Source organism: Aspergillus mulundensis, assembly GCF_003369625.1.
Source record: "Aspergillus mulundensis strain DSM 5745 chromosome Unknown scaffold_1, whole genome shotgun sequence".
In the NCBI taxonomy this organism is placed as follows: domain Eukaryota; kingdom Fungi; phylum Ascomycota; class Eurotiomycetes; order Eurotiales; family Aspergillaceae; genus Aspergillus; species Aspergillus mulundensis.
The window spans coordinates 2,050,231-2,075,828 of NW_020797889.1; the positions used below are offsets into that span (position 1 = coordinate 2,050,231).

Below are 25,598 nucleotides of genomic sequence, written 5' to 3' on the forward strand. Positions count from 1 at the left end.
AGAGTCTTCCAACTGATCCAATTGGCTACTGCATTTGTATCTGCGTGGTTCAGTTTCCATATTCTGAATAGGCGACCGGTCCCTTTACAGAACGTGTACGGCCAGTCCCAAAATGAGACTTGCCCGGAAACAACTGATCTCAAGCAAACAACTAGGCTGTATTCACACCATTCGCCTCAATATGCCGGAAGGACTATGGACCTCACGCTTTTCACAGTCGCTCGAGCACTAGATTCGCTGGCCTGCATCTCTTGGAGCTGGGCGCAGCAGAAATGGAGAGGCGGCCGTCACCGAACTTTGAGGGATATAATCCCTGGACTTGCAGACTCTGCGGTCTTTGCTGCAAGTGCGGCAGTGGTGATGTGGGCTTGGTTCTACGCCCCGGAAAGATTACCAAGATCTTATGCAAAGTGGATTGGAGAAGCGGCCAAGGTAGACGAACGCTTGATTGAGGCTCTTCGCCGCGCACGGAGAGGTATCTTCGTCTACGGAAAGGACACTGGACAGGCTCCGCTACTCGAGTCAATGTGCAAAGACTTTGGCTGGCCTACCAAATGGGGCGACCCGGCCAAAACCATCCCAATCCCCTGTGAAATGGTGCACATGGGATGCGGCCCTAGCTGTGAGAAGCACGCTGTCTCTCGGTTCGTCAGGACATTTAAGTTTGCTTGTGCAACCTACATTCCACTCCAAATTGCCTTCCGTTTACGCTCCATGAAGTCAGCGGCGCCAATCCGACGGGCTATATCCGATGCTTTGCGGTCCTCCTCGTTTCTTGCCTCATTCGTCAGTTTATTCTACTATTCGGTCTGCCTTAGCCGAACAAGGCTGGGCCCAAGACTCTTTGACAAGACAAAGGTTACACCGCAGATGTGGGACTCTGGACTCTGCGTCGGGGCTGGATGCGCAATGTGTGGTTGGAGTATTTTGGTCGAGCATGCAAAAAAGCGACAGGAGATTGCATTGTTTGTGGCACCCAGGGCCGCAGCAACTGTGCTACCCAGGGTTTATGATCAGAAGGTGAGATTGAGTCCATCCATAAATCAACTTGCCCTGCCTGGCTGGGGATGGTTCTGGTTACACTGCTTCAGGCGTGCCCATTGCGCGTGTCACAAGCACCTTTTGCTGCAACGTGCTTCATTTCGAGGGTCCAACTCTAACTAATTGGAATTTTTCTCTAGTATCTATATCGGGAGCGCGTTGCATTCGCTATCAGTGCGGCTGTCCTTCTTACCTGTCTCAGAGAAAGCCCCGACATGGTTCGAGGAGTCTTTGGCAGGATTGGACGGAGTATCATGAATTGACCTCTTCAAGCGGGTGTATTATTACCTTTTTTGTGGGTGCTGGCCGGTCAATGCCTTGGACGGACGCCTTAGACGAACTGTTCTTATTCTTATGTATTATACACGAAATCAACAATACTTCATACAAGCTGACACTGGCAGCATATGTACCGTACGTACCCTGTAGATGTACGTAGGGCTAGTCAGTGGTTCCTGACAGTGGAGCCAGCCTTATCGATAAGAATGTCACGTGCATCTAAATCCCTCGTCGGCCGATCGTGCGATGTTTGTCCTCCGTTGATATCCGCAACTCGATTATAGCCATGTTTTCTCGACTGACGCCTTTATGGGGTCGGTGTTTATCCCGAGGGGCTGGAGCACCTCGAACTGTGTTCTTTCAGTCTGAGAGCATAGCGACTGGGAGGAGGTTCTTTACGCGCAATGCCTGTCTTCATCAATCATCATCGTCAGCACCATTCAACACGCCACAATCGCAGAAGCGCAATGCGTCCACGATGTACGCTGTCCCAGTTCCATCAAAAGCGCTCGCTAATATACATCAGGTACTACACGATTAGCATAATTCTCGGCACCGTCGCCCTCGCCTACGGCTCCGTCCCGTTGTACAAAATGGTCTGTCTCTAGCCTGTCTCTAGCCCTTCCACTCGCTCCCCGCAACGCCCCGCATCATGCAATTGTAAGTCCTCAAGCTAACCAACACTTATTTCAGATCTGTCAACAAACCGGATGGAACGGACAGCCCGTTTTAACCCACCGCGCCGGCGGCGACGGCGACACCTCATCGCGCGTAACACCCGTAACGGACTCGCGCCGCCTACGGATTACATTCAACGGCTCGGTATCTGACGTGCTCCCCTGGAAGTTCACGCCGCAACAGCGCGAAGTCCGCGTGCTGCCCGGCGAGACGGCGCTGGCCTTCTACACAGCTACCAACAAGGGCCCCGCGGATATCATCGGTGTTGCGACGTACAGTGTCACGCCTGGTCAGGTCGCGCCGTACTTTAGCAAGATCCAGTGCTTTTGCTTCGAGGAACAGAAGCTTAATGCGGGAGAGAGCGTCGATATGCCTGTTTTCTTCTTTATTGACCCGGATTTTGTCAATGACCCTGCTATGCGCGGGATTGATACGATTACGCTTTCTTATACTTTCTTCAGTATGTTTTCCTGTGTTTGTGGATGACTGGGGTTGAGCTGAATGGTTGCTGACGCAAAATCTTTAGAAGCGCGATATGATGACAATGGTGTGCTTAAGCCCATTGCGGGCAGCTGATACCCTACGATACTATGACCCGGTGAACCCAGGTTATTGAACCCAGGCTCCCAGCCCTCGATAAGCTGTGGCTGAACGTCGGCAAGAGTCGAGACCGTGTCCATTGGGCACATGTTCCGCACTCCCCTAGGCACTCCTTGAAGTGTACTTACCACCCTCCTCAAAATCACTATATAAATGTACCATAGCAAGCACAATTGGCGTTCTGGGGCATGAATCATAGCCTTTGTATATACTGGCAACTTCAATGATATTCACAAGGTCTAGAAGGCCCACTGGCGGACAAGTATGGTGCAGACAAGGTTGATAATACAAGCAGTGCGTTGCAAACTGTTAGGTCAAGCATCGAGTCTGAGACTACGCTGTAGCCCGGCCTGTCATTACCTTGGTACTTCGCAGTCGTTTGCCTTTGCACGCCTATCCGCAGTCTCGGGTATGTGCGGTAGGTACATATGCAGGTATGATCGCCTCAAACCTGCGAAGATTCCCGCTTACTTTGAGTGCAATCACAGAATGCCTGACGAAGATGTTGTCTAGATTAGACGGCATATACGTGGCTCTGAGCACCGCATCCAGGGTAGTGCTGTTCTTTGCCCAAATCACACACGGCGAAGCATCCCAGTTGCTGAACGTCACAGGATGATTGCTGATATTAAGAGCCAGGTAGACAACCAGGCTCATCTGAGTGGAATTACCTTGGCATTGACCAGGGAAGTGCCTGGATGAAAGAGCCGGAATATATATCCACTCTGTCCACCACACGGGTCACATCATTTTACCATATGCTCATGTCGATGATGCTCCTCAATATATAACACATCGAAAAGGCTTTTCAATCGCACCCTTAGGAGCCAGTTTTTGTGTCAAGTTTTAGGGTACTCATCAAGGACGCAGAACAGCTTTCGAGCCCATTCTGGTTGACCCAGCAACGGCCGCAACAATCACACTATTTCTTATCGATAAGCCCCCCAACCCACTTATTGTTCCATGAATCCAGCACCAAAAACCAAACTTTACTACAACCTCACCCTTTATCTCCCTTCCAGAAAGGCACAAAGCAAGCACAATGCCTCCACAGAAACCAGCACCAGCAGCACCCAGTAACCACCTCCTCTTCGACCCCTGGAACTCCGCCTCCTCCGGTCATCAGCGCTCCGAGTCAAATCCCGGCACTGCATGGCGACGAACCCGTGAAGCAAAGCTCGCGCAGCAGTTCCGCTCGGGCGACTGTACGATAAACTCGCTTGTCTATGATGGCATAGGCCGGACATATGAGAAGGGCGAGTGGGAGTGGGATTGGGGCGGTGACGCGAAGGGAGGAAGAGGTGGGGATGGTCGAAGTGGCAGTGGGAGGGCGAAGAGGGCTGTCGACCAGGACTCAAAGCAGAGGGATATTCGGAGTATGATGGGGCTGGGGAAGGGGGTCTTTTCAGCGGAATTAGGTTTGGGATTGGGGAATAAGAAGGGTACGGGTGCATTTACATCAACACCACCAAGTTCAACTCCAACGCAAGCACCGACACAAATACCAACACCACCATACGAAGCAGAACCCTATACCGAAGACCTCGCGCCCGGCGCATTTAGCGGAACAAATACAACTCCCATTTCAGCGCCTCAAACTCAGACGCAATCGAAGCCCGTCAGCAGCACCACCCGCTCTTCCTCAACACCCGCGGAATCAAACATCCTCCGCGGAGCTATAATCTATATAAACGGGCAAACAGCGCCTTTAGTATCCGACCACAAGTTAAAGTCCCTGCTTGTTGCGCACGGCGCAACACTCTCCCTCTCGCTCTCCCGCCGCGTAACGCACGTTATCATCGGGAAGCCGAATTCTGGGCCTGGGCGCGGCGCGGGAGGTGGGTTGGCCGCGGGAAAGATTCAGAAGGAAATGGCCAGAGGTGGGTGGAAGGGGATGAAGATTGTGGGGGTTGAGTGGTATGTCATCTCCTTCTGTCTTGTTCTGCTGGCTGGATTGGGTGCGGATACTGAAGTTTTGGCCTTTATAGGGTTTTGGAGAGTGTTAAGGCCGGGAAGTGGCTTCCTGAGACGAGGTTTGCGGTCAATCTGGGGAGTCAGCGGAGTGTGTTGGGGTTTATGTAATTGTATCGGGACGGCATCTGCATCTGGTTTTGGTGTTGGGCTGCTGGGTTAGGGCTAAAGTTGGGTTTTTTTTTTTTTTTCTCGTTTTGGGTGGTATGCTCATTCATGCTCATTATCTATGATACCCTCATGTCACATTATTATATACATACATACAATGTACAAACGTACAAGCATTATCATATCACATAATATCTGAGTGAATCAGATGGCCGCCTATACAAACGCCCAGCCCTGGCCACCTTTGCTTCCTGCGCTGCTCGCGGAATCGTGCCGACGCCATCCGCTCTGACTGCGAGGGACGGCCAACAGCGATCCTCGACTGCTTTCCGAGGGTTGTTGCTGTTCGGCTTGGGGCTGGTACTCTTGTTGGCTGTGTTCCCCGTTGGACAAATCCAGCGCCGATTCGTTATCTGGTAGTGGTGGTAATGGGTTCAACCGGAGTCGCGGGGGGTAAAGAGACGAGTGGGACTTCAAACTTCGGCCAGACGGCAGACGGTCCGGTTTTTCGTCATCATAGGGGTCGTAAGTGTCGTAGTTATAGGTTTCATATTCGCTATCATCATGACTGCTCTCTGAGTTCGTTCCCAAGCGTTCGTGTTTCTGGTTCTCATTCACGTAATCGGCAATTGTGTCGCCCTGAACGAGTCCTAGATGCTCTTCTTCAGATGTCATATTCCGCACGTGGCCTCGGCGTAGGATGCCTCGGGGACTGCGGCTGCGGCTGCTGCTGTTTGGCCTTGATGTGTCGACGGGTGACTTGGCCCTGGCGAATATCTCGCGGAAGGAGAAGTGACGGTGTGGTGGGGGTGCTGGGGCAGCTAAGCGGGATTGGTCTTGCTCTTCGTCCGCCCATGAGACGGTCCGTGGCGGATGCGCCCCAGGGTAGCTGGTGTCCACATCCTTAGAATCTGATCCCGGTACCGAGTCATGGCCGGGTTGGTCTCCAGGTACTGGTCTCCATGACGAGTTCATGATGCTGGAAGTCCGCGATCGAAGCTCGTTCATGAAGGAATGTACTCTGGGGGAAGTAGGATTGGAGTCCTCTGGCGAGTCCTCGGGAAAGCGAGACATTCCTAACGGAGGTAGCGGCGTGGGTGTGCGCCGTAGAGATTTCTCACTGAGGACAGTCTTGCGCCTGCGCAGACCGTCCCATTCGATAATCTCGTTGTCAGCCGGTGGCTTGGTGTCTTCTTCTCGTTCGCGAACATATCGACGTGCTTCTTCAGCCTCGATATTGCGGCGCGGGGTGGATAGGCGGCGGATAATAGCGGCAGTGCCGCGAATGGCATCGGCCTTTGGTTCATATTCCGGCTCTTCTTGCGTTGCGACTTCGCGAATCTGGTCGAGGTCGCCTTTGAAGACGGCTGCATCAGGAACGTCTTTGGCGGATTTGGATAGTTGCAGTAAAACGACACCCGCGCAAATCTGCAGAAAGCCGAGAATGACAGTAGCGATTTGCATGCCTGTTCCTTTGAACCCTCGAAAAAGGACGGCGGAGGAGATAATGGTAGAGCTCGTGAAGAAGACGTAGTAGGTGGGTGTGACGAGAGCAGCATTGAAGATGTTAAGCGCTTTCTAGTTTCCATTAGTATGACCTTGGACAAGAGGGCCAAGCTATACTCACATTGAGATATATAATCTCGGTCAACAGCGTCGCAATTACGAATACGAGTAGCACATACATGAACCACTCCTTGAACTGAGACTCGCCGTTGATTTGAGCCAGAAAGGCCGCACCCAAACCTTGAGTAGCCACCACACTCAACCCTCCGATCAGACTGCAGATGCCGATGTAGACGAACATGCTCCGCTTGCCGTACCGCGGCCCTGCCCAGATAGCCGTTATGGCACATGCCACAATTATAACACCGGCATATGACAGAAAACCCGGCGCTATAACATATTCTTTCATCTCCTGGATATCGGCAACAGACGACTGCTCAGGCGCATTCAGCGCGATAACTACCGACCCCAAGATACAGGTGAAACAGCCCACCTTACCCACAAAACTCAGGCGCTCCTTCAGGAAAATGGCAGACAAGATCGTCGTGATCACAACAGAGAGGGCGCCTAAAGGCGTCACCAGAATGGCGTCCACGAAAGCATAGGCCACAAAGTTGCAGATTTCGCCGATGATCATGAGTGTCATGCCCGACCACCACCACAAGTTCTTGAGATATCCATATCCTTCGCCGGCTTCCTCGTTGTACTTAACGTTCGCTCGTAAGAGACCAACCTTCTTCAGCACAAACGAAACCCCAATAAACAGCCCAGAGGCAACCGCGAGTGCAATTCCAATCGCTTTGTAGGCTGGCGGACGGTCACCGCCAGAACTGACTCCGGAGCGAGGGAAGAGATCCATGACACTGCCCGCAGTATCATCGACGGCTGTTATAAGTACAGTGAACGGAATCGATGCGACAAGACGGGAAAGCGATATAATATCCTAGGCCATGGCCCAAGATCGACGGTCGACACGATGAAGATGAAATGGTGTGGAGGACGGCGGTTGACGGCGCTTAGGAATGCGGGCGGGTGGATTGCTGGCGCTCAGGCTTGTCGGGGATCGAACAGGTGGAGGAGGAATTGAGGGCAGTTCGGAATTCAAGAAATAAAGCAGAAAACGAAACAAAGAATTCAGGGGAAGAAGCCGAGACGTGGGCCTGACTGCATCATGGTTGTGGACTTGTGGTTGATGCTTTGGGGGGAGGCTGGGAGACCCACCGCTGGATCTTGTCTCTCAACTCTCAAGCCTCAACGCCATCGCTCGTGACCAATATCAGACAAATCTATGTGTGGTACGGAGTATGTGGTCTAGGTTCCAGACAATGTCTCTAACTCGAGGCTGAGGAGTTTCTAAAGATAACGATCCATTGTTGGTGAACCGTGGAATCCTGACGGGGTTGATCCAGTATCAATCTGCTCCGTACATCTCGTCTAAACTCTAGACCCATCTATTTCTGCTTGCTGGCATACTTTAACAACTCAATGATCAAATCACTAGGTGCGATTTCGTTGGCCATGACAGCAAGACTCGAAACTACCAAGTTTCAAGCGAAAGTGGCTGTCTGCCAATCGCCGCTGATTGCATCCTCGCTGGGCCATGGCCAGACTACCAGCAGACCACTGCATCGGGGCGCTAACAAAGCCGTTGCTGATAAGAGCACGAGATGAACTCGTTATCGCTGGACAATCGATAATAATCCCATCAGTCTTTGAGGGAATCATTATTTAGAGCAGAACTTAGGGCTACGGCCGGTCACTCTTTGGGCAGCTGAGGATCTGCGAGCTTATCATGGGCTAATTCGTTGGTGGGACAACCGTACTAGCGACGTCTGCACTCCGTACTCCGTACGGAGAGTATAGTACGAATGAAGTCCAAAAACATCTTCACGTGGAAAGTAGAGAGAAACCATCACTTTGCTCAGCTGCTGTACTCACCAAGGAGCATGGATCTAGATTTGCTATCTCGACCGTTGATTATCCGGCCACGTGGGATTCTTATGCTTCATGCCTTTATGTAGTGTATAAAGTTGTGCTTGGGATTAGTCATGAGCATTACTGCCAATTAAGCTCGCGTCCTACGAACGCGTCTGAGCTCGACTTTCGTGATTTCGTGAGCTGTCGATCCAGGCAGCTAACCACTCGACCCTGACACTACAATTCAAACGCTGCTTGATACGCGAATAGAATATTATTATACTCAACATGGCTCTTCTAGTCGACAGGCACCGTCCTAGATCTCTCGACACCCTCTCATATCATCATGACCTTTCCGCCCGATTAAGGTCTTTGGTATGCAGTCGACGTTATACCAAAGCTCAATTTCAAGATCTAATAGCTCTTGCAGGCCCAAAGCCACGACTTCCCCCACCTTCTCATGTACGGCCCCTCCGGTGCAGGCAAGAAAACCCGCACAATCGCAACCCTCAAAGAACTGTACGGCCCGGGCGTCGAAAAGATCAAGATCGACAACCGAGTCTTCCAAACAACAAGTAACCGCAAGCTGGAATTTAACATCGTCTCCTCTGTCTACCACCTCGAAATCACACCCTCCGACGTCGGCACCTATGACCGCGTCGTCGTGCAAGAATTGCTCAAGGAAATCGCCCAAACACAACAGGTTGATCTGTCCGCGAAACAGCGGTTCAAGGTCGTGGTCATCAATGAGGCCGATCATCTCACACGTGATGCGCAAGCGGCTCTCCGACGAACGATGGAGAAGTACAGTCCTAATTTGCGATTGATACTTCTGGCAAACAGCACGTCGAACATCATTGCTCCCATCCGCTCGCGAACTCTGCTGGTCAGAGTCGCGGCGCCGAGCGAGGAGGAGATCTGTACTATTCTGGGTGCGTCTGCGAAGAGGGAGAATTGGAGCGTGGCGCCGGGACTCAATAAACGGATTGCGAAGGAGAGTGGGCGAAATCTTCGCCGGGCGCTACTTATGTTTGAAGCTATTTATGCTCAGAGGTATGCTTCCTGATACCTCAGCGGGCATGACTAACGAGAACTCTACAGCGAGAAAGTATCGGATAGTACACCCATTCCACCGCCTGACTGGGAGGCTCTTATCTCGGTGGTTGCGAAAGAGATTCTTGAGGAGCGATCACCGGCGAGATTGTTACAAGTCCGTGCCAGGTTATATGATCTTTTGACTCATTGCATACCGGCTACAACGATCCTCAAGGTCTGCCTTTCGACATTCAAGAAACAACCTATGGACTAACGTTGTTTAGACCCTGACGTTCAAATTGATTGTCAATGTCGACGATACCCTGAAACCTGAAGTGATCAAGTGGTCTGCCTTTTACGAGCACAGAATTACACAGGGGAGTGTAAGTGTGCAACCAAACCCCTGGTGAGATTCAAAAACTGACACGAAACAGAAAGTCATTTTCCATCTCGAGGCCTTTGTTGCCAAGTTCATGCGTATCTATGAGAGGTCTGTTTTCATATCTCCCGAGCGCACATTATCTCAACTAACCTCACCTCGCGCAGTTACCTGATGGGTATGGATTTCTAAATAGGAATACGGATGGGATTAATTAATGATGTACTAATGCTCCATGGACCGCTTCGCGATGATCTGTAGAGGTTTTCTGATTTACGACTAACCCTAATCAAATTCTCTGTGGTCATGCATAGATACCTCCATCACCATGCCGTAATTTCATCTGGATTCCCGAAGCTAACCCAACAGCAGCTACAGCGCACCATATGGAAGCACATTCTCGATGATATATTCTACTGCCTCGGCACGATACGTCTCCTCCTCAATACTAGACCCATACCCACTAAACACCATGCTCTTCCTTTCCTCCCCATACTCGGGCCATTTCGGCAACGTACTTCCTGTCCAATTCAGAACTCGTCAGAACAGAACCCATGACAAACACAAGAGAGAAATGATAATCAAAAGGCAGCGTAGTAGACACACCTCCTTCAGGATTCGGATTTAGTCCATACGCAAAGGAAATCCAAGCACTGCTAACCTCATAAGCCAGCGCCTGATCCCACGGGTGATCGGGAATCAGGTTCGAGAAGACATAGCGCTGCTCAATTCCGGTTCCAATACCGCGTGATATGTTTGCTGCGGTTGTGTCGTGCGGGAGATGGCTGAAGCGGTAGCGGTACACTGGACTGTTGCCGTTGTTGTTCTTGGTGAGCCATTGCGCGATCATGCGGGCAGGTGCAATTTGCACAATGTCTCCGAAGATCGAGCAGGCCTTTTTATCGAGTTTCCCGGACGTCAGGGGCGTGGTGCCCGTGTTGTAGGGACAGCCGTGGCGCGCGTCATCGGGGTAGAGATCTAGAAGGGTTGAGACTGTTGAGTTGGGGAGAGTTTTGGGACGGTGGAAGCCCTCGGCTGTTGTATATAGCGAGATGGTCAGATTTGTAGGATGATTAAGAAAGTAATGGATTCGAGATATGTACCAAGTGGGCCTTTGAGTTGTTCCGTGGTGTTTATCCCCGTTGGAGCGGAGTTTGTGCCTTCGTCCGTGTTTGCTGTTGTGGTAGAATATGAGTTAGGGCTTGGATTGGAGATAGAGCTAGATGCAGATACGTACTCCCGACAATGGTAGGAACCTTGACATACTTTCCAGCTGGCAATGCAAATTGGAGAGAAGTTTGTGTGAAGCTTCCATCGATTGATTGACCAGTGCTCGAGCCTACGCTGTCAAGGAAAGTCTCAATTGGCAGCTGGCGAATACAGTCGAGCTGCTCGGCTGCCGTTGCGTTCGCGAACAACTTGCAAGGCGTTTCCGTGACAAGGTTATCGAATGTCTCTTGGAAAGTCGAGGTATTGGCGTACGTTAGAGGGAAAGCACCGCCGCTTTCTAGAATAGCTCCTCGAAAGAGCTTGTCGTCTCGGCCTCCGTAGGCCATCATGTGGGAATATACTGATACGGCACCGGCGCTGTACGCAAGGTTAGACATGAGCCGCGAAAGTAATTGCCTTTTTGCCTTACGACTCTCCAGCTATGGTTACTACTCACAGTTAGCCCAGATATTGTCGACACTATGAAGTGGAGCAATGTGGGATATACCTTTGGTAGGGTCTCCTCCAAAAGCGGCGATGTTTTCCTGGATCCAGCGCAATGCTAATCGTTGGTCTAGCATGCCGAGATTGAGTAGGTCAAGGTCTGCCATCTGCTGCCCGTTCAGGAACCCAAGAGGCCCAAGTCGATAGTTCTGTGTCAAATTGTAAATATTTGATGTAAACCTTTATCGGCCGTGTTGATTGCACCAACGTACCACTGACACAAGCAATATCTCCTTGCCAATCTCAGAAGATATGCGAACTATATTGGTTCCTTCAAACCTCGGATCTGCCTATTTAGTTTAGTACGGCGGGCTAATGTAGGTAGTATTCTGACTGCAGCCACTAACCGTGTACCCTCTCTGCAACCCTCCGCCATAGAACCATACAAGCACTGGCTTAGGTATGTTGTTACCAGTATGCCAATTCGGACGCCAGATGTTCAAACTTAGACAATCCTCGCTTGAATCTGGATTGGAGTCGATGTCTGGTCCGTAGCAAGCTGGACCAAAAGATTGTGCATCCAAAGTGCCGAAAGATGCATTCAGTGGTATCGCTTGGCGTAGACGAAGATTGCCTACCGGAGGTTGAGCGTAGGGTATCCCTAGGAAGCGCTGTACATGGCCAGACGCATCACTAGCTCCAACAACAGTGCCATTGCCAATGTTGACAGAGGCAGAAGAGTTTTGCTCAGCCAACGCTGCTGCTTGCCGTAGCAGGTATGGGATGAGTAGAAAGGTCTGTATGCCGAGGAGCATGATCTCGGCCACTGTCGATTCCACTTATTTATTGAATGGCAATTCGAAAGCCCGAGATATATTAGACTTGACTTTGATAAGTAGGTCACTCATAACTTTTGTACATCGGACTCTCTGCTACTTGAGCTCTCCACCATGTCCCCACGCTCTCAAGGCCGTTGTAAGTCTCCACCCCCGGAGATTGTTATGCGGGGAGGCCACCAGCAAAGCACGGAGAAGCTCCGTGGATAACGCAGGATATATTGGGCAATGAGCAAAAAATATGGCGCTTGAACTGGGTAAATATGTCTCCACCCCCAGAGCGGATGAAGCTCAGAACATCTGCCGAATGTCTAGGTACCGAGTCTTCATGGCTTGAAGCCGACAATGAATGCTGAGGGCCGAGGTATTATTGAAGTGCATGCATGTTAGACGCTGAGAGCCGTTCTACTGAAATGTAAGCTTGAAGCTTCGGTCATTGTCATGCTCGACTTCAGTGCCGCTCAAAGCTCGCGTTCCTGACATTTTGCACCCAAATGATGCATCTCACTTGGAATGGATGGCGCAGACTCGGTATTTCGACTCGGAAGCAGGACTATAAAGGTCCTGAACTTTTCACTCAGCAAAGAGACGCATGGTGGAGCGGTGTTGTGGTGGGAAGTGACTAGTGACTATGCTAGGTGACGTTTAGGACCTGTCGATGGCTGAATGCACACGGAGCACGTACTCCATATCCAGTTAGCAAACGTCAATTTCAGAGACACTTTGCCTGCATGTAGGTTGTACTATAATGCAGGGATAGCTTCATTCCAGGGACGTCACAAATGATAAGGTCCACAGCGTGTTAGAAGGTTGAGAGAATGATTGACGGTTGGGATGAAGTGCATACGTCATACTACCATAGTCCCTATATATGAGGGTACCTCGTCCCTCAACTTTGCTTTGATCCAATCCAGAGATCATTTACGACTTACGATTAAGGCCGATTCAAACACCTGGTTTACTTCATCATTTGTTCTTCGTTTAACATAATAACGGCATAATGTCCGACACCAAACTGATGGATATCGAAGCTGGCGGCGAACAGACTCAGTAAGTTCAACAAGATCTCGGACGGTATAAGTGCAGTCACTGATAGTTACACAGGTATGAAGGCATCCGGCAATTCAGTAAGACACCAGAGAAGGCAACTGGGCAGTTAGGTTGTATCACTCCCCTTGCCTACACTGAATCCGATGCTGACCGCGCCTAGACAACCTCCCACACACCAAGAGCGAGATGAGAACTACACTCGCCGGCGACCGCAGCGACGCAAAAGCAAAGAGGGAGGACACTAAATTTGCGCACAAGCTTGAGCTTGGGGAGCGCACTTCTGGCATATCCGGATATACCAACAGAGGCCCGGTAAATTCCCTTCCCTATAAACTCCTTATGTGACATCTCTGTATGTTGCAATAAAAAAGAAATGATCGAAGCTGATAATGTACATGTTGAAGGTCGAAACCGAAGACGATGCTGCCAAGTCTAGGAGGGAACAAGGGTATGGGCCTGGTTCTGGGGTCGGCGCGTAGACACCTGAACCAAGAAAATGTGACAAGTGTAATAGATGATATACCCGGCCTATTGCGATGCCGAGGGACTGGAGGATGCGGACTTCGGGGGATTGGGCATGTTGTTGGTTCCAAGGGGCGGGTCTCTCCGGGCTCGCTTCAAGCTCTCCAGCGTAACACCATTGCCGAGTTTTGTAATGCCGACAACTGGCGGATCACCCTTGTTCACAAATTCCCAGAGACCTGTATATAGTTTAATGACCTGAACTCTCTGCTTTTCGGCATCGTTTACGTACCCGGTAACTTGTGACCAGCCAGACGAAATGCCTCCCTCGCGATCTTCTCGTGAATGTCGCCCTTGAGCTCAAAGACAATCCTGCTCACGGCAACCTTCGCAGTCCAGTAGTCGAATTTACCCTTACCCTTACCCATACGCTGCTCATTACCCTTGGTGTACACACCGATATTGGCACTGACGCGCTTGTATAATGCGTAGTTCATTCCTCTGAGACGTCTCTTGATGGTCTCCTCCGCGATCTTGAGCGAAGAGGCCGGCAGCCGGCGATCGTGGTCCTTCATTCGTAGTCCGTAATCTCCCCACACAACTGTTGTGCCTCGTGACGAACCTCCGGTAGCGACATGTGGACGACCCTTTGGCGACTTGGAGATTTCCGACATCTTCGGCGTAAGCCAGTCAAGAGCCGGCGATGTTGTAGAGAAGCATCGTGATACTGGAAGGGAAGATGTTCGCAGGCCTAGCGCTGAAGCTGCATCAGTATATCAGGAAAACTTTTCGTACGAAGGTGAGTCCTTACAGGATAATTGGAAGCAGGCAAGTTGCGGCCGCGCCAGATACCTGAGATGTGACCCCATTGTAATTATCGAGCACGACGCTTCAGCAGAATGGAATGATATCCAAGAACCGCAGACTTTCTGGCCGTCGGCTCCTCCCTCCGCCCTTTTCCCGTCACGTGACCACCCGACAAGCTATTCTAGTAACTAAGTTACATAAGCTAATTAATCGCGTCACGGAAGCTCTAGGCAGGCGCGTCCACCGCGTTGCCTACTACGATTCGAGAACGTCGTTGATCTGGCTTATATGGAAGACCGGCCTTTCTGGCTTCATTTGCAACATTGAAAGGCTTCCTCACTTGAGAGTCCTTCCATTGATGCGAACATCATGCCGGCCGATATAAGGAGCTTTTTTGGTGGCAAGTCGAGCCAAGGCTCTGCTACGTCCCCCACGAAACCGTCTGCAAAGAAAGAGGTATGCCATTGAATTTCCAGCTGCACTCTCTATTTAGCTATCAACTACGGCATTTGTTATGGATGGCTGTTAACTTTGCCATACAATAGACACCAGCTCGGAGCAAGAGTAAGACCTGCAACCGATATAATCACTTGGAGCATCCTATTGACCGGCCGTATAGGAAGCAGGAAGGTTGTCGATGACAGTGATGATGACGACGATGTTGTGGTGACCAAGGCTTCGGCCCCAAAGACTAAGGCTCCGAGCAAAGCGTGAGTTTCCATTAGTCGAATCAAACCTTCGTCCGCTGACCCCGATTGAAGGAAGCCTGAAGTCCCAGAAGGAGAACCTACAACGACCTCTGACTATTTCGCCTCAAGCAAAAAGAGAGGAAGACCGCCTAAATCCGATAACACAGATAAGGACGCGAAGTCATCGTCGAGTACTGCTACCAGGGCGGAGAGCCCTAAAGCCTCCAAGAAGTCTACGGAGCGGAAGAATACCACGGATGCTGAGTCTCGTCGTGGCGCAAAAAGGGCCAGTGCGCTTCTTGATGACGAAAAGCAAGGTGATGACGATATCTTTGCAACCGAGTATGGAAAGTCAGGCAAATGGGACGACGACTACAAGGAGGAGGAAAACGATGATGATAGTGATGATTTCGATCTTTCGGTGAAACCAGCCAGCGGAGCCCGGGGCAGGCCAGCGTCCAAGAAGCGCTCTGCTTTTGATGAAGACGATGAAGATGTGGTTATGGAGGATGTCCCGCATCGACCCGCGAGCGCAGCCAAATCTGCAACTTCCCAAACGCAAAGGAAACGAAAATCCGAGGCGGTTGATAAGGACGATGATGAATTTGAAGTCACCAAAAAGAAGGCCGGGGCTGGTGGAAAATCTAAAAAGCCAAGGGCGTCTACCGCGAAGAAGGATCAGCCGGAAAGCAAAGAGATTCAAGATATATTTGACAGCATTCCGACAATAAAAGCTCCGTCACCTCCGCCTCCACCAGATCCCGACGCGAAGCCCAGCAAGTTTGTCTTTGGAGGAGGAAAATCGCGAGACCCTGTTTCTGGAAGTGCCGACATACCCGTTGGAGCAGAGAATTGTCTTGCAGGTCTTACATTCGTCTTTACTGGTGTTCTTGATACCCTTGGCCGCGAAGAAGGTCAGTCCCTAGTCAAGAGATATGGTGGTAAGGTCACAACAGCACCTAGCGGCAAGACAAACTTTGTTGTTCTTGGAAGTGATGCTGGACCAGCAAAGCTCAATACTATCGCAAAGCACAACTTGAAAACGATCAGCGAGGAAGGCCTATTCGAACTCATCCGCCGTCTCCCCGCAAATGGTGGCGATGGAAAAGCGGCCGAAAAGTACGAAGCTAAGAAGAAGGAAGATGAAGAGAAAGTTCAAGAAATGGCTGCTGAGATTGATGCGGAGGAGAAACGCAAAGCAGAGCAGAAACGCAAGGAAAGCAAGAGCAGCCAAATGACTAAGGTCTCCAATGACAGCAAGGCGACAAATGTTGATGATCTTCTCTGGACCTCGAAATATGCACCTACGTCTCTGAACATGATATGCGGCAACAAGGGTGCTGTGGAAAAGCTTTCATCCTGGCTCAAGAACTGGAGAAAGAGTGCCCAGGCGAATTTTAAGAAGGCTGGCAAAGACGGATCTGGAATTTATCGTTCCGTGATGATCCATGGCCCTCCTGGAATTGGCAAGACCACTGCAGCGCACCTGGTGGCGAAGCTTGAAGGTTACGACGTTGTGGAATCAAATGCAAGTGACACGAGGAGTAAGAAACTCGTTGAGACTGGTCTTCTCGGTGTTCTCGACACAACTTCTCTACAGGGATACTTTTCAACTTCTGATAAAAAGGTCGACAGTGGGAAGAAGAATCTTGTGCTAATCATGGACGAAGTGGATGGCATGTCTGCTGGCGATCGAGGGGGTGTCGGAGCGATGGCTGCTATCGCAAAGAAAACCCAGATCCCTCTTATCCTCATCTGCAATGAGAGACGACTCCCGAAAATGAAGCCTTTTGATTCAGTCACGTTCGAGATTCCGTTCAGACGGCCAACCGTCGAGCAGGTCCGAGCTCGCCTGCTGACCATATGTTTTCGAGAAAAAATGAAAATACCACCACAAGTCCTGGATAGCTTGATTGAAGGGACACATGCAGATATTCGGCAAGTCATCAACATGCTTTCGGCAGTCAGGTTGGACCAAAACGAGCAACCAGGCCAAGCTTTAGATTATGATAAAGGAAAGCAGATGTCCAAAGCATGGGAAAAACATATCATCCTGAAGCCATGGGATATTGTTGGAAAGATTTTGAGCCCACAAATGTTCTCACAAGCGTCATCGGCTACGCTGAATGATAAGAGTGAGCTCTATTTCAATGACCATGAGTTCAGCTATCTTATGCTCCAGGAGAACTATCTCAGAACGAAACCCGCGCGTGCTAACAACTACGAGGGCAAGGAGCATAAGTTGAAGCTACTGGAACTTGCAGACAATGCCGCCTCGAGCATAAGCGATGGCGACCTCGTCGACAGGATGATCCATGGCAGTCAACAACAATGGAGTTTGATGCCAACGCATGCCATGTTTAGTTTCGTGCGGCCTGCTAGTTACATGTACGGCAATATGATGGAGAGGCCGGCCTTTACTAGCTGGTTGGGGCAAAACAGTAAACAAGGTATGTATTGTCTTTCTAGATTATATCCGTGTGAGGCTAACGTTATATTTGTAGGGAAACTCTCTAGATACGTGAAGGAGATACAAGGACGCATGCGCCTTCGCGCCTCCGGAGACCGCCACGAGATTCGGCAACAGTACATACCGCTCCTGTGGGATAAGCTTGTTAGTCGACTGATGGTTGATGGCAAGGATGGCGTTGAAGACGTGATTGACTTTATGGACAGTTATTTCTTGACTAGGGAAGATTGGGATGCCCTCGTCGAGCTCGGACTTGGTCCTATGGACGAGTCTAAGGTCAAGCTAGAGACGCAGACAAAAGCTTCTTTTACTCGTCTTTACAACCAGCGCTCACACCCGCTCCCATATATGAAGGCTAGCAATGTTCTCGCGCCGAAGAAGGCGCCGAAGGAGAAACCCGACATTGAAGATGCCATCGACGAGTCCGATGATGACGAGGTCCTCGCAGACGAGAGCAAAGACGATGAAGAGAACGACGAGATCGATTTGAAGAAGGACAAGCTCATTCGTGTGCCCAAGAAATCCGCTGCAAAGAAGGGTTCGGCAAAGAGCAGCACGTCTGCCAAAGGCAAAGGAAAATCGAAGAAGGCAAACGAGGACGATTTCATCGATGATGAGGATGACGCGCCGAAGCCGAAGAAAGCGCGAGGTAGGAAACCGAAGGCTTAGAGATTATGAGACATCTGGCATTCGATATTTGAGTTGTGCATTGTGATAGTTGCAACTTGAGCGGGAATGGGACATTCTTCCATATGTATGAACAGTATGATATGCTGTATAATCTAAGTACTACACTCGTGGTGTCGTCCAATGAACATGAGACGGCCTTTTCCATGACCTGCAACTGTAGCACCAGATATTTAGTAGACATGTATACTGTGGATCCGGTGCTGGCTATACTGCCTCGCTCTGGTCTTGGCCGATTCCCGGGGACGGCGAATGGAGGCGGAGTTGCGCCAACTCCCCTCCTTCGACCCTGCTTAGCAACATAGCACAGTAACGACACCATACGCGACCCTGGAGCGCGTCTAAGACCAGCATATTCTTTTTATCATTTTATCCTTTCCTTTCATTGTGCTTCGGCCAGGCTGGTCCTGCCCGGGTTTGTTCCCTTCGTTCGGCAAGTCCATGGCCACTCCGCAATGAGAACACAGGACGTACGATAGCCCTGTTGATCCGTTGCACATATTTTATCTTGGATCAGGCTAGGCCGGTATATGATCCTGCCCGGCTTGTCATTCCCTTTATATCGAACGGAAAATGTCTCTCCTTCATAACGAAGAGTCAGTCCTGGACCCCTCAATCTTCCCTGGCTTCATGCTAATTGAGCGCAGCTTTACGATATGGCAGCTGCGCACTTCTTACCTCTCTACGATCAAGGATGGTATCGGCGACAGACTTATCAACGTCAATCATTCCGTACTTAACACTCCCGGATTCCGCGCTGCGGGTTGGCCGGCAGCCTCCGCAAATCACCCCTCACAACTTGCAGCCAGCATAAAGCGAACATACTCCCCTCCTATTCCTACAACTACAGCGGTGTCATCCGAATACTATCAACTAGGCATTCGAGATTTGAATGATCCACAAAGACTTGGATTTGGGGAGGAGGGGGAGGATGACGAAGGGGGAATGGTGACGGGGAAATCTACTACAGATGGAATCGGCCGCCGGAACCCTCTACGGAACGAAAAGCGCCTGCATCGAAGAGAACGCCAGCAAAGAGAACAGCAGAAGGTAAGGGAGATTGAGGAGGAGGATAGCAGCGACCTGAGCGACGAAAGTGACGACGAGGGCGAGGCCCCGCAAAGAGCTAACGAAGAGATCAAGTTTCCAAAAGTTCCTGTACGGATCAGAGCAGGCTCGTCGCCTATCAGAGCTACTGATCGCCAAGAAAGACCACAAGTTATGGTCACACATCCTTCGCATACATCAATGAATAGCCATTACCGTACAGGCTCTCTTGGGACAGCCCCAAGCGTCAATGAGCGCCCCCGGCGGGACACGACTACGACTATGACCAGTAGTGATATGTCCTCAGACCATGAGATTGATTCATCCGTGCCGGGGTACAAAAGGCGCCAGATACACTTCTCTGGATACGATCAAGTGATAGATCTAGGAAAGGCCAGCAGTGACGGGCTCGAGCAATTGGATGAGCAGGAGGAAGACTCCGATGCCGGGTCAGTGGAGAGTGCCCTTTCGTCAGAATTTGATGCGACGGCCGGTTCTGCGTCACTTCTAGGAGCTGTCGGTATAACTGGCGGCCTCAATTCGTCATCGCCAATTGCTTTGATGCACAAGCTACCACATGGACCGAGTTCTCAAACAGCATCTCCCCGGAAGCCAAAACCACCCGCACCAGAACTGCAGGACTTGCCACCTCCTCGACCTATCAGCACGGTGCAGCCTGTTAGCCTGCTCTCCACAGCACTCAATGCTCGCGCAAAGGCACCATCGAACCCCGTTGAGAAGTTCGCCGTACTTTCTGGTAAGGGCCTAACTGATGCCTTGAATATTCGACTATATTTGCCATTCTCCTCGGACCCTGAAGAGCCCCTCGACTTGCCGCTCGCTCGCGAGTCGAAATTAGCGGACCAACCAGCACCAGTGACTGTCGTCGAGGCTATTGGACTGGCACTTTGGAGATACGCTGAAGAGCGCCGGCAACCTCCTATCGAGCGAGAAAAGCTCAACGTGAATAGGTGGACGCTTCGAATGGTGGAGGATGGCGAGGTCGAATATGATTTTCCGCCGTTGGGTAGAACATCAGACATAACCGATTTCACTTCAAACAACAACAGTCGAGCGGGTGGCATGCGCGGCAGATCCAGAGGAAAACAATATGACGAGTTTGCTCTAGTTGAGGCTTCTGATTCGGAGTTCGAGGAGAACCAGCGCCTGTACCCGGTAGAGAACGCCTCTGCTCCGGCTGAGGAGACAGGAGATGCAGTACCTGCGCCACTCGCTATCCCGGCAACTCAACCGATTGCGCAAAATAAAACGTCTCGTCCGAACCCGATCCTAGGACAACCATTCTCTTCAGCCTTGAATGACAATACCCTGACACCTGCTGATCGTCCAGCGGTGCCGGTTTCTCATGCTACACCCCGTCTTGGCGTTTCAAAGACGCTGAAGATTCGGTATATCAACTTGGAATCATCGACTCAAGTTACAACCCTAAATACCTCGACGGATAGCTACATTGCAGAAATTCTTGATTCCGTTTGCAAGCGATGGGGATTGGATAAAGGGAATTATCTGCTCAAAGTGATGGGCTCCAACACAATTGCGCCGCTGGACCGCACTGTTGAAGCATTGGGCAATATTACAGAATTGGATCTTGTTCGTCGACGCTTCGGCCCACAGGCATTGACAGGGTCACCGGTCAGCTCTTCGCCTAACGCACCACTGATGGTTGAGAACTCAGCTGTGCCGAGTAAGAAAGGAAAGAAAAGCGGGCAGCGAATGCTGCATCCTCTCACGCAAAAGCAGGACCTTATCGGAGGATACTACCGGCGATATTTTGTGCTTCGCAAACAGTCGATGGGGTTCACCACTTCCTTGCATCGGGTCCTCACATTTGATAACGACTACATGCACATCATGCCTGCAGACACGGGTAAAAATGGGTCCGACACCAAGACTCGATCGATCAGCTTCAACGATGTTGTCGGGTGTAAAGTAAGTCGACGGCATCCGAAGAATTTCCGCGTCGTTGTGCTCCGCGGGAACGATGCGACGGAGCAGAAGCGTTATGACTTTGAGGCGCGCAATGCGCTCGAAGCCGTGGAGATTGTGGACGAGATTAAGAAGAACATGGCGCATTATCGGACATGAGTGTTCTATTATTCTTTCTTTTTGTTATGGCGCAACATTAGTTTGGCTGGCAATGCCTGGCTTCAAGCTTGAACATTGCATGAAAGGCACTCGACTCTCTTTGTTCCGTGGCGCGGGATGCAGCATCGAGTACCAAATATTCTCTTTGAAACGCATGTCTGACTCTTGCAAACTCTATATGTACGAAGCTTCGCTACGGCCATGTGGTTCTCGTAAGGGCTCTTTTAAGTTGGTTCAACGTTCGAGAGAGCTCCATGAGTCTATAAAATATGAAGTCATCGGTCCCAGCAGTAACACCACGCCGTAGTGGTGATCTCACTTATTACTCGTGTGGACATCACCGTTGGATTGTTAGCTCAGGCCCGGTCTCCTCGGCCTCGAGTGCTGTTCGCCTAACCAGAGGTTAGGCGGGTCTTTGTCAAGCTCTTTAATCAAGCAAGTGAAGACAGGCCTCGAGGGACTCGAAGAGAGGCTCAGGCAGGTGAAAGAAGGAGAACAAAGAAAGGAGTCCTAAGTTGACGAAAAGCAGGGCGATGATAGGCTGCAAAGTGGATCGATTAAGATTAATGGATCGATTCATCTTGACGCAAAGAAGTTCAGACTCCGGCATAACCCCGCTTTGCTGCTACTCGTGCTCTCCCTCTTTCTCGCCCCTCAATCGTCCACGGCCTTGTTTTAGGTGCTGAGAGTCCCATCCTCGCTCCTCTGCTCCATCCTTGGTCTCTGTTGCTATCTAGCTTGCCCTTGCTCAATTGATATCTTGTCTCCTTCGGCGGTTCTATACTTCTAGTCGTGCATACTTATCTACTCCGGCCAGGGTCGCTTGGGATCCGAAACAGAGACCAATACCAAGCCTCATCGTCTACCGCGTAGCTCCAACCACGAAGCCTAGCGCCTGCATGCTTCCAGTTTGTCTCACATCGACCGTGGTCTCATCTTAAGCCATCCTCGATGCCTACTCTCGGAGGGCTCTTGAAGAAACGGCGAACGAAGGATTCGCAAGACCTCTCCAAGGAGCTCCAGGCTGGTTCCACCGCGACTGGCCACACCACGACGTCACCAATCGCTGCCGAAGACTCCCAGCACCACGGCCACCACAGCGGCCACCACCTCTTCCACCATAGCCACCATCCCTCCAACAATTCGGCTAATACGGCGAATTCCAACAATTCACACGCCGCCGAACATCACCAGTCCAACCACTCCTCTGCTGCTAGCAACAAGCCTGCTGACGGGCAAACCGCCTCCATGCAATCCCCCGCACAACAGCCCTCTAGTACTTCCGCACACTCGAATTCCGGCCACCATGGCAATGCCGCCAGCATACACAACATCATAAACCCGTCGCAGCAGAACACACCGCAGGTCTCTCGAACGGAGCGTACTACCAAGGGGAAATATACCCTCGATGATTTCGCAATCCAGCGCACCCTCGGCACAGGCAGTTTTGGACGCGTTCACCTCGTGCAGTCGAAGCACAACCACCGCTACTATGCCATCAAGGTCTTGAAGAAGGCGCAAGTCGTCAAGATGAAGCAGATTGAGCATACCAATGACGAGCGACGGATGCTGAATCGTGTTAGGCATCCTTTCCTCGTCACGCTGTGGGGTACTTGGCAGGATGCTCGAAACCTATACATGGTCATGGATTTCGTCGAGGGTGGAGAGCTGTTTAGTTTACTTCGGAAGTCTCAGGTGAGCTATGTTGCTAATTATTGCCAAAACAGAGAGCTGATGTTGGGGCATAGCGATTCCCTAACCCCGTGGCCAAGTTCTATGCGGCCGAGGTCACTCTGGCTCTGGAGTATCTTCATTCGTTGAATATCATTTACCGGGATCTTAAGCCCGAAAACTTGCTGCTAGATCGCCATGGGCACCTCAAGATTACCGATTTTGGCTTTGCGAAGGAGGTGCCCGATATTACCTGGACCCTTTGTGGGACGCCTGATTATCTGGCTCCTGAGGTCGTGGCCTCTAAGGGTTACAACAAATCCGTTGACTGGTATGTTCGATGTCAATTGCGCCGGACGAAGTGTGCTAACTTCTTCTCAAGGTGGTCCCTCGGTATTCTGATCTTCGAGATGCTGTGCGGGTTCACACCCTTCTGGGACCAAGGGTCGCCTGTCAAGATTTACCAGAACATCCTTGCGGGCAGGATTAAGTTCCCGCCATACCTTCACCCCGATGCCGTCGATTTGCTCTCCCGGCTGATTACCTCAGACCTCACCAAGCGGTTGGGAAACCTTCACGGCGGTCCGGATGATATCAAGAACCACCCATGGTTTGCGGAAGTTACCTGGGATCGGCTGTTGAGGAAGGAGATCGACGCACCCTACGTGCCCCCCATCAGAGGCGGGCAGGGCGACGCCAGTCAGTATGAGAACTACCAGGAAGAGTCAGAGCCCTACGGCCAGACTGGCGAAGACCCGTACGTTTCCCTTCCGAACGCCCTTCACGTCCTGTCGTTAACACGCAAATACAGCCACGGCCATCTGTTCCCCGACTTCTAGACCCTCTAATGAGTATTGATGCAATGATATTCACACTAGAGATGGCTCTGGCTAGAACTCAAAATTCTATTCTATAATGGAAGAGGAGTGGATTATGGTGCCTGCGCTTGAGCAGGCAGGACGGCGTAATGATGTCTAAGGTCAATTCTTCCACCTGTTGGTCTTGATAATCGCTGGTCGAGTGAAAATACAAGCATTTTCGAAGATATTCCTAACAAGGCTGCCTTGGTGTTTGCGTCAAAAGCGTGTCACGCTGGCCCTGTCCGCTATATAACAGGCCATGTTTACTCATGGCGGGGAGGAAGGAGGTTGGGTGCTCTCCATCACTCAGATGCTTGCTCAGGGGGCCGCCTTCCACTATATTGTGTTATATTTCCGCTTGCGAGCAGTCGAGTGCCTTGGGATGCGGTGTTTGCCCTGGAATTTCAGGGCACTTTTACAATACTGTCATGTTGCGGCGGGGCAGATGCCATTTGGTTCAACTTTTATCATTTTTCTGAATATTCGCGCACATAGCACGGATCTATTTTGGTTTCTTGTCTCCTGTTGCTGTTTGTACATTATATGTAAATACCTACAGTTGGCTGTCTTTGCATGAAAAGTAAATCTGGAATTAGCCTGTGCCTAGACAAGTTTATTTTGTGTTATACACCAGTAGCATCCTCTCAAGACCAAGAAGTGAAACACCTGCACCTCCCGGGGCCATGCATGCATGTTCAGATGTAGTCTCACCCTGATCCAACCGGACCTAGTACGTCATACGACCCTTCCATTCATATTGTACAAAATAGTCTTCCGGGATTGCTTCCAAGCACCGCGAATGACCGCCTTTTGGTTAATTAATCATAGAGTAACCGTCCCGCCTACAAGCCCACACATCTATTCCGAAGTAGCCATCGCATTCGCTGCGACTTGCTCTGTGGTGGCGCGGGAAATATACACCTTGCTCGTGACGTTCCAAAACTGAATGTACTTCTCCATGCAGTTAGACAGGCAAGTAGAGTCGCTGGAGGACATTGAGGAGCCGGGGTTTGTGATGCAGTTGTCGAAGCAATTCTGGTTGATTCTCTGTAGTTGGGGTTAGTGAGTGCTTGAAGCTCGAATTCGGAATCTGACGGGGACTCGGGTATGCAGGAGGGAATTAAAGAGAGAGCTGGTCGCGAACGTACGCTGATGAGCTTCTTCGCATTAGCTACGGCCATTTCTTGCTGCATCTGTTGCAGGATGTTGGCCTTCAATTGCTGGGATTCCGGATCGGACACGGCAGGCGCGGCGGCGGGGGCGGAGGAGCCGAAGAGAGCCATTTTGATGGTTTTGTTCGCGTCGGGGGTAAAATAAAGTGCGTGGAGATGTATTGTTCGCGCGGAGCTGTAGTTGTTGAGACGATAACGTCGACAGGATCTGAAGCATCGGTATGGATTCCGAAAAAACGGTGGCGGTGCGGAATCTGGGGCTAAGGCTGAGGCTGAGCTGAAGACTAACAATGCACCAGCCACACTTAGCGGAAGTGGACACCTAACTCCTCAGGCCGTGGATGATGTGAACTCGAAGCTTAAGTGAGTCTGTCTWSWRTCTTGTTCTCTGATCTGTCCAGTTCTTGTTCTCTCCGGTTCTGCCAACACTTGCTTTTTGCAAGCTATTCCATTCTCCTATCCTTTTTCTTCCGAAGCGCTATTCCTTCCTTTGAATCTACTCCCAACTCTGTCGCCTCCGAGTTTACCTTCTACCCGACCATCGATTTACTACTACTCCGCTGTTGATCGC

The 25,598-nt window shown here is 50.8% G+C and overlaps 11 protein-coding genes across 11 annotated transcripts; 7 read left to right on the forward strand and 4 right to left on the reverse strand.

Moving 5' to 3' along the window:
• Window positions 1-195: 195 nt before the first annotated feature.
• Window positions 196-2,574, forward strand: DSM5745_02180 (uncharacterized protein; the record flags this gene model as incomplete). The annotated part of the gene is made up of 5 exons (XM_026744196.1): window positions 196-1,020; window positions 1,685-1,800; window positions 1,847-1,916; window positions 2,014-2,458; window positions 2,525-2,574. 5 exons carry the CDS (start codon window positions 196-198, stop codon window positions 2,572-2,574), a joined length of 1,506 nt encoding a protein of 501 aa, XP_026607359.1.
• Window positions 2,575-3,640: 1,066 nt separating this feature from the next.
• DSM5745_02181 (uncharacterized protein) lies at window positions 3,641-4,680 on the forward strand (the record flags this gene model as incomplete). The annotated part of the gene is made up of 2 exons (XM_026744197.1): window positions 3,641-4,515; window positions 4,587-4,680. 2 exons carry the CDS (start codon window positions 3,641-3,643, stop codon window positions 4,678-4,680), a joined length of 969 nt encoding a protein of 322 aa, XP_026607360.1.
• A 216-nt stretch (window positions 4,681-4,896) lies between these two features.
• DSM5745_02182 (DUF803 domain membrane protein) lies at window positions 4,897-7,045 on the reverse strand (the record flags this gene model as incomplete). The annotated part of the gene is made up of 2 exons (XM_026744198.1): window positions 4,897-6,258; window positions 6,308-7,045. 2 exons carry the CDS (start codon window positions 7,043-7,045, stop codon window positions 4,897-4,899), a joined length of 2,100 nt encoding a protein of 699 aa, XP_026607361.1.
• A 1,346-nt stretch (window positions 7,046-8,391) lies between these two features.
• On the forward strand, window positions 8,392-9,709 carry DSM5745_02183 (replication factor C subunit 5; the record flags this gene model as incomplete). The annotated part of the gene is made up of 6 exons (XM_026744199.1): window positions 8,392-8,478; window positions 8,534-9,156; window positions 9,205-9,373; window positions 9,423-9,521; window positions 9,573-9,628; window positions 9,685-9,709. 6 exons carry the CDS (start codon window positions 8,392-8,394, stop codon window positions 9,707-9,709), a joined length of 1,059 nt encoding a protein of 352 aa, XP_026607362.1.
• A 271-nt stretch (window positions 9,710-9,980) lies between these two features.
• Window positions 9,981-11,985, reverse strand: DSM5745_02184 (uncharacterized protein; the record flags this gene model as incomplete). Its single annotated transcript, XM_026744200.1, has 7 exons — window positions 9,981-10,552; window positions 10,621-10,692; window positions 10,755-11,104; window positions 11,157-11,175; window positions 11,235-11,379; window positions 11,443-11,520; window positions 11,578-11,985. 7 exons carry the CDS (start codon window positions 11,983-11,985, stop codon window positions 9,981-9,983), a joined length of 1,644 nt encoding a protein of 547 aa, XP_026607363.1.
• A 1,021-nt stretch (window positions 11,986-13,006) lies between these two features.
• DSM5745_02185 (uncharacterized protein) lies at window positions 13,007-13,535 on the forward strand (the record flags this gene model as incomplete). The annotated part of the gene is made up of 4 exons (XM_026744201.1): window positions 13,007-13,056; window positions 13,111-13,133; window positions 13,217-13,368; window positions 13,461-13,535. The coding sequence occupies 4 exons, from the start codon at window positions 13,007-13,009 to the stop codon at window positions 13,533-13,535; spliced, it is 300 nt and encodes a 99-aa protein (XP_026607364.1).
• Window positions 13,536-13,584: 49 nt separating this feature from the next.
• DSM5745_02186 (mitochondrial 54S ribosomal protein uL16m) lies at window positions 13,585-14,192 on the reverse strand (the record flags this gene model as incomplete). Its single annotated transcript, XM_026744202.1, has 2 exons — window positions 13,585-13,757; window positions 13,811-14,192. 2 exons carry the CDS (start codon window positions 14,190-14,192, stop codon window positions 13,585-13,587), a joined length of 555 nt encoding a protein of 184 aa, XP_026607365.1.
• Window positions 14,193-14,694: 502 nt separating this feature from the next.
• On the forward strand, window positions 14,695-18,153 carry DSM5745_02187 (replication factor C subunit 1; the record flags this gene model as incomplete). The annotated part of the gene is made up of 5 exons (XM_026744203.1): window positions 14,695-14,781; window positions 14,871-14,889; window positions 14,945-15,035; window positions 15,087-17,464; window positions 17,519-18,153. The coding sequence occupies 5 exons, from the start codon at window positions 14,695-14,697 to the stop codon at window positions 18,151-18,153; spliced, it is 3,210 nt and encodes a 1,069-aa protein (XP_026607366.1).
• Window positions 18,154-18,744: 591 nt separating this feature from the next.
• On the forward strand, window positions 18,745-21,324 carry DSM5745_02188 (Sin1 family protein; the record flags this gene model as incomplete). The annotated part of the gene is made up of 1 exon (XM_026744204.1): window positions 18,745-21,324. The coding sequence occupies one exon, from the start codon at window positions 18,745-18,747 to the stop codon at window positions 21,322-21,324; it is 2,580 nt and encodes an 859-aa protein (XP_026607367.1).
• Window positions 21,325-22,275: 951 nt separating this feature from the next.
• pkaC (cAMP-dependent protein kinase catalytic subunit pkaC) lies at window positions 22,276-23,834 on the forward strand (the record flags this gene model as incomplete). Its single annotated transcript, XM_026744205.1, has 4 exons — window positions 22,276-23,019; window positions 23,073-23,326; window positions 23,378-23,752; window positions 23,807-23,834. 4 exons carry the CDS (start codon window positions 22,276-22,278, stop codon window positions 23,832-23,834), a joined length of 1,401 nt encoding a protein of 466 aa, XP_026607368.1.
• Window positions 23,835-24,713: 879 nt separating this feature from the next.
• On the reverse strand, window positions 24,714-25,138 carry tim13 (protein translocase subunit TIM13; the record flags this gene model as incomplete). Its single annotated transcript, XM_026744206.1, has 2 exons — window positions 24,714-24,902; window positions 25,004-25,138. The coding sequence occupies 2 exons, from the start codon at window positions 25,136-25,138 to the stop codon at window positions 24,714-24,716; spliced, it is 324 nt and encodes a 107-aa protein (XP_026607369.1).
• Between the last annotated feature and the right edge of the window lie 460 nt (window positions 25,139-25,598).